General features: G+C 39.5%; 1 protein-coding gene across 1 annotated transcript; it reads right to left on the reverse strand.

Moving 5' to 3' along the window:
- Nucleotides 1–693: 693 nt before the first annotated feature.
- On the reverse strand, nucleotides 694–5,061 carry LOC133728442 (uncharacterized). The gene is made up of 5 exons (XM_062155862.1): nucleotides 4,577–5,061; nucleotides 3,074–4,332; nucleotides 2,076–2,320; nucleotides 1,281–1,496; nucleotides 694–699 (listed from the first exon to the last, which is right to left on the reverse strand). Exons 1-5 carry the CDS (start codon nucleotides 5,059–5,061, stop codon nucleotides 694–696), a joined length of 2,211 nt encoding a protein of 736 aa, XP_062011846.1.
- Between the last annotated feature and the right edge of the window lie 5,748 nt (nucleotides 5,062–10,809).

Consider the following 10,809-nt stretch of genomic DNA (forward strand, 5'->3'; position numbering starts at 1 on the left):
TTTCTTTACTTCTGGTATGAATCAAATTAGTTATATATATTTGAAGCCTACTTAGTGTAACAACAACTTTGAAGAATTGGTCAAAACAATAGAGTACGGCATTTTGGATCTTTATTCCCCTTTAATGAGATGGACTTTTGGTGTATTGTAGATTACTTGTATTGTATTTTGGATGATGTTGGCTAGGTTTAGAGTTGGAACTATGGATTGTATTTTGGATGATGATGCAATTAATGAAACGTAGCCATCATTTTCAATGCAGATTTTAGTCCAATTTTATGGTTTTGATGATTGTAAATGACTGATGTTGAAATGGTTGAAAGGCAATAGATATATGCAGGTTTATGTTGTATCAAGAAAATAGAAACAACAGAAACAAATGATCATCTGTTGTTTCTATCAAGTTCAAACAACAGAAAAGTAGAGTTCAAATAGCTCTCAGACAACAGAAGTAGGTGTTGATATGTTGTTTCTATCACGTTCAAACAACAGAAAAGTAGAGGTCAAATAGCTCTCAGACAACAGAAGTAGGTGTTGATATGTTGTTTCTACCAACTTCAAACAACAGAACATAACTAAAACAATGGTTGAAAGTACAAACAAACAACAGAAAAATGAGATTGAATACTACTTCAGACAACAGAAATTTGAGTAAGACTATACTCTAAGTGACATTCAAACAACATAAAACAACTAAAACTGTAGTTGGAAACCAAATCTAACCACAAGAATCAAAATTATCTGTGGTCCAAACAAATCTCAAACAACATAACTCATGGTATAAATGTTGTTGCGTACGAAATCAGTCAACATATAACTGTCATTGTTCTTCAAATCAGACGACAGAAGCATCAACTAAGCTTAATATTGGTTCAATCAAACGACAGAAACATCAAAAACTCCGTCATCTTACATTAACTACATCGACAGTTATTTTTTGAATCCGTTGATGAAGTGAATTTCCAACAACATTAATATGTAGTGGTATGGTGTTTCAGACGACAGATAGACTCCGATTCTTCAATATTAGGTACTTCAGACGACAGAACTTAAACTGAATCTGTCGTCTGAGTAGCTTATAAACGACGGAGAATATCTGTCGTCTGAATGGCTTAGAGACGGCAGCCACTTAGACAACAGATTTTTACTTCATCAGACGACAGATATGGTCTGTCGTCTGAAGCATTTTTTGGCATAGTGATGGTACAACAATTGACCCAATCAACACTTAGACGCCAAGGGACTGAGCAATTTCTGTTGGCAAGAAAGTGAATTGCTACCGCTGAATCACACTCAATCCAGAGAGAAGTCCATCCTTTTCCTGATGCTATTAAAACAGCATGAATAATGGCTTGAAGCTCTGCTTCAAGGGCAGTAGCAATACCCATGGAACCAGCAAAACAACCCATACAATTGCCCAAGTGATCACGAAAAATACCTCCAAAGCCCGCGAGGCCTAGTGTCCCACGAGCAGCACCATCTGTATTAACTTTTAACTGAAAAGCACAAGGAGCATGCCAATTAATCTCACGAATTTGATGAGTTCTTGAGGCTCTACCGCTGATTCCAAGAGCACTACAAATACAAAGCTCATCTACTGAGTTACGCATAATTCCAAAACCCCAAGAATCAACCTCTCAAATTTGCTGCTTGATAGAGTGAATCAAGTAAGCAGCAGTTAAGCGACGCTCATCAAAACGAATAGAATTTCTAGCATCCCAAATAGAGTAAAAGCCAGCTCCCATCATTCCCCACCAAAGCAATTGCAATTGAGTACCAAAACCATGTTGCAGTGGGTAAGAGAAGAAAGTGTATATATCCAGGAAATGAGTATTAACTTTAAACCAAGATAAAATTGTGGGCCAGATCTGCATAGAGAAAGAGCACTAAAAAAAAAGATGGTGGGCCGTCTCAGCAGATGCCTGATAGAGAGAGCACATAGAAGCAAAAGAAAAGCCTCGCTGAAGCAAGAGATCATCTGTTAAAAGCTTACCATGAAGAAATTTCCATAAAGTAATGGAGTTTCGAGGACGAAAGCATTGACGCCAAACCCATCTATCCCAAAGAACAATTGCCTGTTTACTCCTCTTTAACTCATAGGCTATAGATAAAGATAAACTCCCATCAGAAGAATCCAACCACACCAACTTATCCTCCATGTCTGAATAAGGAAGCCTAATAGCTGAAATTTCAGACCAAAGTGCATCAAGATCAGCAATTAAATTACTAGAGCGATACCAAGAGCCATCTTTGATGAAATCAGAAACATTGGCACATAATAATTTGCTCAGCTGATGCTCAATACCCAATCTATCAACAACTGAACCATTAAGCCAATTACCATGCCAAAAATCAATTGATCGACCATTGCCCACTAACCATTTAGAGCTGTAGAAAATATCCATAAACAAGGGTCTCATGCCAGGCCAAATAGATGATTTTTTATAGTAAGAACATGGCTGACCTGAACGTTGAAGAAACCGAGCAGAAAAAAAAGCAGTCGCTAGTGTAGACTTAGTTAAGAAATCCCAAAATTTTTTTAGGAGGAAAGCCTTATTAAGAGCCATAAAATTACGAACTCCAAGACCACCCTCCTTCAACGGAGCACAACACTTTTTCCAAGAAACTGGATGATAGGCTCTAGAAGACACATTGCCGGTCCAAATAAAATTCCTCATCCAATTCCGAACTTGTTGCAATACGGTCCTTGGCCAAGCATAAATTGTGAAACTATAGGAAAGCATACTAACCACCATAGAATTAACCAGTGTTACCCATCCTGCCATGGAAAGAGAATGCCCTCTCCAATTAGACATAACTTTACGAATTCGATCAGCCAAGACTTGGAAGTAAATTCGCTTCGGTCGACCAACAAAAATTGGCACACCAAGGTACATGAAGGGCAATTTACCCACTGGAACACCTAACCAAGAATATATTAGGGTACGATGATGAACAGCTGACCTCCCCAAATAAACATGAGACTTGGTTTTGTTCACCAACTGGCCTGAGTTGAGTCCGTACTCCTCAAAGAAAGCCATAAGATTTAATAGGCTTCTTTAATCTCCCTTACAAAAAACCATTATATCATCAGCATATAAAACATGAGAAGGGACTTTCACAGCACTAGGAGAGGAAATAGCTTGGACATGCCCCATATCAACCAGACGCAAGATACCACGGCTAAGAACCTCCTCAGTAAGACAAAAAAGAAGAGGAGACAATGGATCGCCTTGTCGAACTCCACGGCTACAGCCAAAACATCCCACTGGAGAGCCATTAAATAAGATAGAGCGCCGAGCTGAAGCCAATATAGAACTAATCCAATCTACAAAAGTTGCATGAAAACCAAAAGAAATAAGAACCCTTCGAAGGAAGTCCCAATTCAGAGTATCAAAGGCCTTCGCTACATCAAACTTAATAGCAACATTCCCTCCACGACATTTATTATCCAACAAGTTAACACATTCAGAAATCAGAAAAATGCAATCAGAGATTTGTCTTCCTTTCAAAAAAGCAAATTGATTTGGCAATATAATCCTGGAAGCAATAGGAGCAAGACGGTCTGCCAGAATGCGAGTAATTATTTTAAAAGAAAAATTAGCCATAGCAATGGGCCAAAATTGAGTGATAACATTAGCTTCTTGAACATTTGGAATGAGCGCCACAAAGCTGGAATTTAGATTAGGCAATATATATCCTGACTGAAAGAAAGATCTAACAGCACGGACCACATCCAACCCAACTACATCCCAACAAGCCTGAAAAAAATGACCAGTATAACCATCCGAACCTAGGGCACTATCAGCATTCATGGAAAATACGACACCTTTAACATCTTCAGTAGAAGGAATAGCAAGTAAAGAGCCATTTTCTGAATCCGAAACCATTGAAGGAATAATATTTTCAACCAAACCTGTATCATCAATATTTTCATCATCTGAAAAGGCACTTGTGAAATGTTGAACGACATGATCACGCAAAATATTAACATCATCCACCAAGTCATTCCCAATACGAAGAGAAGTGACAGAGGAACGGGCTCGTCGAATTTTTGCCAAAGTATGGAAATAGCTAGTATTTCTGTCACCTTCCCTAACCCATCTCACCCTAGCCTTCTCCGCCCAGAATTTTTCCTGAACCAATAAAGCATTCGACAAAGCATCCTGGGCTAAAAGCTCCTCGACATGACGCACTTTAGTAAACAAATCAAGAGATATGGCTAATTGAATTTTTTGAAAGGCAGCGCGTGCACTATCCACCGCAGTATGAACATTACCGAAGACATTAACATTCCACTCCTTCAGAATAGGTTTTAAAAGCTTAAGCTTCCTTTGTAGAATAAACATAGGACAACCACATACCTCAAAAGATTGCCATGCTTCTTGAATAAATTGAAGAAAATTTGAGTGCCCCAACCAAATCTTCTGAAAACGGAATGGAATTGGGCCTTGTGCAATATATTTGGTGAATGAAATCAGGAGAGGATTATTATGATCTGAAGAGTGCCGAACCAAAGTGGAACAACTAGTCACCGGCCAATAGTCTAACCATGGAATAGAACAAATAAAAGCACCTATCCAACAACATTTCAATATGTGAGCCAACTCCTCGACCATTTGTCCATGTAAATAGTGACCCTTTAAGATCAATTTGTGTCAAATGACACACATCCACCATATGCTGAAAGTCATCGCAGGAAACACGAGTAGGCATCCTACCACCCGTCTTTTCATGGGCTCCTAAAATTGCATTAAAATCACCAACTAATAGCAGAGGACCCGAGAAGCTTGTATTAATTTGTTCAATTTCAGACCATAAAGGACGATGTGCCACACTAGTTGTTGCCGCATAGACAAATACCAGACCATGAGCAATACCACCAACAAAAAACTGCACAAACCGATGTTGACTAGAAGAAGATATCATAGTAGGAGATGATATGTTTGTTGAATGAAAAACCCAAATATTAGGAAATAACTGACCTCGATCATTGACACCTACCAAGTGCATACCAATAGATCTCCAAAAAGAATCAGGAATACGCGTCAAAGATGTCATTGGTTCTGATAAACAAAGAAAATCAGGGGAGTGCTTTCTAATTAAACTACGAAGAGCAGTCCTTGTAAGAGCATTAGCTAATCCCCGAATATTCCAAAAAATAATCTTCATAAATTAAGCTTTTGAGGAGGACCCCTATTTCTTGCGGGGTAATGATCCACAGTGCCCTCCTCAGGCTGTTTCTCCTCTCTTTGCTTTCTTCGGAGTCTCTTTGTCTGCCCTTTAGAAAGTACAAGGGTCATGTTCTTAAGGCTTGTATCATCCCCCATCATAGAATTCACTGCCTGCATTTCAAGTTGTCCTCTAGGAGGGGTTCCATCAATACGAGTTGTGCATTGGTCTTCCTCAATTGAGTCATGCCAGCTAGATTTCCCTTTTGTCAATTCACCTGCTACATTTTCTAGAGAAAAATGCTCCTCAAGAACATGCTCAATCGTACCTGAGGAGCTCGAGTCATCCTCCCCTGCATTAGTTACTTCAATATTTGCTTCCAATGACTCCTCTATTACACGCTGGGCAATAGTCTCCATTTCATCCAAAGCCGCCTCTTCAATAACGGTTTGTGCAAATTGTGCAATTTCTACCAATTCCCTTCCAGAAGATTGGACCCTAGGGGAGTCGTCATCAACTGTCATAGTTGGAGTGGTTTGGACCAAACCATGCACAGGAGCAACTTCACTAGTTGGAGCAGCATGTTGATCCTTCGTAACAATTCCATTAGTCATGTTTGGTGGAGAAGCATGGACAGTCTACATATCATGCCTAACATCAGAAGTGACCACATTACGCTTTACCTTGTACTCCTGACGAACTACAGTAGTCAAAGGCTTAGAAGCCTTCTCACGCTGTTTCTTGGTCTTTTGCTCCTTGTCGTTTAGTTTCTTACAACGATCAGCAGTATAGCCGACCAAACCACAATGGGTGCACAAATTTTCATAGACCACTTCAATGGGAAAACAATATATGGTTTTCACGCTCTATCATCAACGAAGATGGTAAATCCCTGGCAAGATCCACATCTACTAAAACTCTGGCAAAATAGCCAAACTCACGCTCCTTCGTAGCCCGATCTAATTGCAATGGAGTGCCCACTCCATGAGCAATCTCCATTAGATGTTGAGGATGCCAATAGTCTTGGCTCAAACCATAAAATCTGACCCAAAGTTGAGCATGGGTCTATGGGAGAACATCTCCCGGCACAAAATCTGGCTTCCATTGAGCCAATCTGAAAATACCAGTAGCAAGGGTGCATGTACCCCCTCCCTAAAATCTTCGCAGATCATCCTCTGTGGCAAAGTGAATGTCAAAATATCCTTTCCCCAGTGGAACAAGACGCCATGGAGCGGAGGGCTTCCACAGAGTGTTAAGCATACCTTTGAGATCAGCGGTCTTCAAAGGTGCAGAGCCTTTACGGAGTAGTAGACAACCAAGAAGGTTGGTTTTGAAACTTCTCAATTGCTCCTGATACAGAGCCTCATTGATCTTAATGTATGTTTTATCTCTGCGAACAATCGGTGCAGGTAGTTGGCTTAGAGACACCGATGATTCAATTGAATCTGAAACAATTGATGCGAAAGTTTTCGCCTTGGGCGGAGGAGAAGCCTTGGGCGGAGGAGAAGCCTTGGGTGGAGGAGCAATCGAGACGGAATCAAGGAACCCCATGAACGCCCATGGGCAGATGGCTTTCCTTTGAGCACCAGAACTGGACGCCGACATGGCGTAGCCGCCGCTAAGAGGCAGCCTTCGGTTGAATTATGTTTCTGGATCGATATATATATATATATTACTTGTTAAATGTCTTGCTTCAACCAAAATAGAACCAGAATGAGTTCCTTATAAAGTAATAAATGAAATAAAGATGGCATTTATAATCATGATTATCTTCAACATTTTGGGCATTCAATATTGTAGGATTACAAATTTACGAACTCGAATGTGCTTTGCTTAATTTCTAATGGGGATATTTATATTGATGCAACAGTTACATTAATGGAGCAGATGAAGTCGGCCAAAATCATAGAATTCCACCATAGATCTCATATCTCACTCTCCCTTTCTTCCTCTTGCCAGTAGGAGGTTGTCATCATTTGATAAAAGAAGCGACACAGAGCCTTACTAGGACATACAAAGAACAATGAGCATGCAAACCTGGACAAAACCCACTCCTATCGTAGACAGGTAAGGGCTATTGAAATCAATAACCAAACTTAATTTAACAAAGCAAAAAAAACTGAAAACAAAGAGGAGCATTAGCCCAGAAAAGGCCTAATACCATAGCACAGGCCCACAACTGAACAAAGGCAAGGATAGTACATCCATTGACCTAGCCCAAGACAGCTGCTGCACAAAGGGTTACGACCGTGACCCCGGCCTCCTCGGCCTCTAGTTCAGCCAGTACGGCCCCGGCCTCGCAAGCTAGTCAAAGGAAGAGATGCTCTGATTTTTGAGAGAAACATCAGTAACTGGGTCTGAGAATCCCTCTGCAAAGGGGCATGGAGGAACATGAACCAAAAGTATAATCCCAACAGGAGTGGTTGAGGTGGAGCTGGAGTGCTGGACTTTAGCTTTTTGACCCCATGATCAGTTAGCGTAAAGGAAGCATCAGTCTGACGTTTAAGGAGGAGCAGATCAAGGAAGGTAGCAATTCTAGTAACATTTCCATCTTGAGTGGAAGGAAGGGGTGAAGTGGGTGAGATCGGGGCTGAAGGAGTTGAAGGGGATAGGGATGAAAAGAGGTGAATGAGGGTATTTGGGATTTGACTAACAACACTTGGGTAATGACTTCGTTAAGGTACTTGAACGATGGCTTTGTTTACTTGAATGATGACTTTGATTAGTTATCATAACTACAATCTGTTAAGGTCGACATACTTGAACAACGACTTTGTTCAATTATTATAACCACAATCTATTAAGGACGTACTTGCACAATGACTTCGTTTAGTTATCATAATCATTAGCTGATGAGTTTTCCTTGAAGTAAAACCTACTTTACAAAAGAAAAGAAATTATGTAAATTCTTGTTACAAACAAATCTCAATGATAAATACAAATTATGAGATTTTTACTTCTAATATCATTTTGGGGAGAATCCTTGTAGATCTATTTTTCGAGTGGCTTTTAAGCTTTATAATTGATTGAACGATCTGGTAAATTTTCATTTTCATGAAAAGTTTATTGCACTGCAAAAATTAACTTAATCTTAGTATCCCCAAGCAATAATATATATATATATATATATATATATATATATATATATATATATATATATAGAGAGAGAGAGAGAGAGAGAGAGATATTACGCATGCATGCAATAATTGGAAGCAAAAGAAAGGTAAAGAAGATGCAGTAAACAAACCACCACAGGTGGTCGAGTTGGAGGTTCTTACCAGGTATGGAACTCCCACACCTGGGTTCGAATCCCGCTGGAGCTGATTGAAATTTAAATATCAATCTATTCTTGGTGGCCGGGGGGGGGGGGGGGGAGGAAGCATTTTGACATGAACCGCTCATGGATTATTCTCTGGCCTAGGAAGCCTTTGAGGATACCGTGTGATCTCGATAAAAAAATAAAATAAACTAAAAAATAAAAAATAAAAGATGTAAATCATGTAATAAACAACTTTTAGATTATGTTTGAGTATGCTGCCGATCGATTACCATTTGTTACATAAAGACATTTGTGTCCCTTACCCAAAAAAAAAAAAAATTGTGTCCACAAAAGGAAATAAAAAACTTTTGTATTTCAATTTTATGTGTCCCATATTATCGAAGTGCTTATTGTAGGTAAGGATAACGATCCGTAAGTCGAGCTTCCACTTACAATGGTAGCTTTATTGTAAGCAAGTATTTTACATTGCAGTAAGACAGTAACCATTCCTACCAACTACGAAATTACTCTAAATTAGCAAACCGTACATTTAAGTAGCTTGATAAATGAAAGGAAATACTATTTAGTTTTAGATAACGACAGAGCTCAAGCCTAGACCTGCCTCTTCGATGATGATGATCTTGGTTTTCTGCAGCCGTAATCAGTTACCATATATACCAACCTATTGCAGAGGAAAGTACTTCCTAGTTGTCCATGTGGCGGTGCTGAATTGGGCGGCGGCGGCGGAGCTCGAGTCGTTCCAGAAAACTTCTCTATCATTTGGTTCGCTGATTGCAGTGACGTTGGTGTTGGAGTCGTGCTAGTAGCAGTGGTACTACTCCATATTCCTAGCTGTCCGTGTGAAGGTGATGGCTTGGCCGGTGGCGGTGGAGCTCGAGTCCTTTGCGTGGGTGTTGTTGACCCTTTAGGCGGTGGTGGTGGAGCTCGATTCTTTTGTGTTGGTGTTGGTGATGTCTTTGGTGGTGGTGGTGGAGATCGAGTCCTTTGTATTGCAGTTGGTGATGGCTTTGGTGTTGGTGGTGGAGAGGCAGTATTCCTTGAGATACGTTGATCGTTTTGGCTTGTTTGTGGAGCCGCTGAGTCATTGGTTCGTCTCATATTCGAGTAAGAATTGGCGGTAGCGCCGTCTGTAGCATGGTGGGGTGAAGGAGACACGGAAGGGGATGGCGGCGGGCTTGGAGTTTTCCTTCCATAGTAATTGTAGATGGTGATAAACACAGCCAACTCGTCTCCAGGTCTCACTGTGGAATAAGAAAAGGTGTGGATCAGTTGATGATATACGTACTAGCTAGCTAGGAGTTTCTCAAAACCCCTTTAAACTGCATAACACATGTACTTTTGAATTTTGTTAAGGAATTTGATTATTTGCAACAAAATTCTGATCCAATGTCTAAATCATGATTATTAAATTACATCACATGAAATGTTTGATATTATGACTAAAGAAAAAAAATTTCATATTTCATAAAATTTCAGTGAAATTAATAATTTGTAAAGTTCAACTATGTTTAGTACTTATCAAAATTAAACTTTGTAATTACTGGTAGTTCAAAACCGGTTTCACCAACAGATAAGGGCTAGGACTCGGTAAAACACATACCAAACTGAACTCAACGATCAATAATTATTGATATTAACTGGAAAAAAAAGGACTTCTGAACTTTATACGAATAGTTATGGCCTCCAGGTCTGTACCAGAGTGATTCATTACCTGATAAAACTGATAAAACTCTTGCATAAGCTGGTACAGCAAGAAGAGGAATTAGGAAAACGAAGATGCAGTAAAGAAGTTTCATGATTGTGTAGCTTTAGCTTAGCTAAGATTCGAGTTGCTAAGCGTTAATGACAATTAATCTTGATATAAATGTGATATTTATAGGCATATGCATAATGATTAATTCTCATAGTGCTTACATTCTTTTTACTTTTTAGGCAAGGTAGCCATCATCCAGTCAAGCTGCCAATTTTGTTTCACATAAATAAATGCTTTAAAGCGTGTAATTATAAGTGGGGACCTCGACTAGCTACTGCCAATTCGTTGTCTTAGTCTCCACAGGAGAATCTAAAACCAAGACCGGTCGAGTTCCAAACCACCTATCTTTTCTAGGGTTTTCTTAACTTATTTTTGGTCAACCTTGGAGCTATAGTTATCACAGGGTACGTGGTTGACGATTCTACGGGCATAGTCAATATATTTCAAAGAAAAGAAAATAGAAATAGCATATGCATATGCATGTTCAGAAACTAGAATTGTATAGTTAGGTAGCACGCCTTTTCTGATAAATTCTCACAAAGGGTTGCAACAAGTATGTTTCTATCCATCTATCAAGGAATGGATCAACCCATATTAATTTGCA

This window comes from Rosa rugosa, chromosome 1 (assembly GCF_958449725.1).
Source record: "Rosa rugosa chromosome 1, drRosRugo1.1, whole genome shotgun sequence".
NCBI lineage: Eukaryota > Viridiplantae > Streptophyta > Magnoliopsida > Rosales > Rosaceae > Rosa > Rosa rugosa.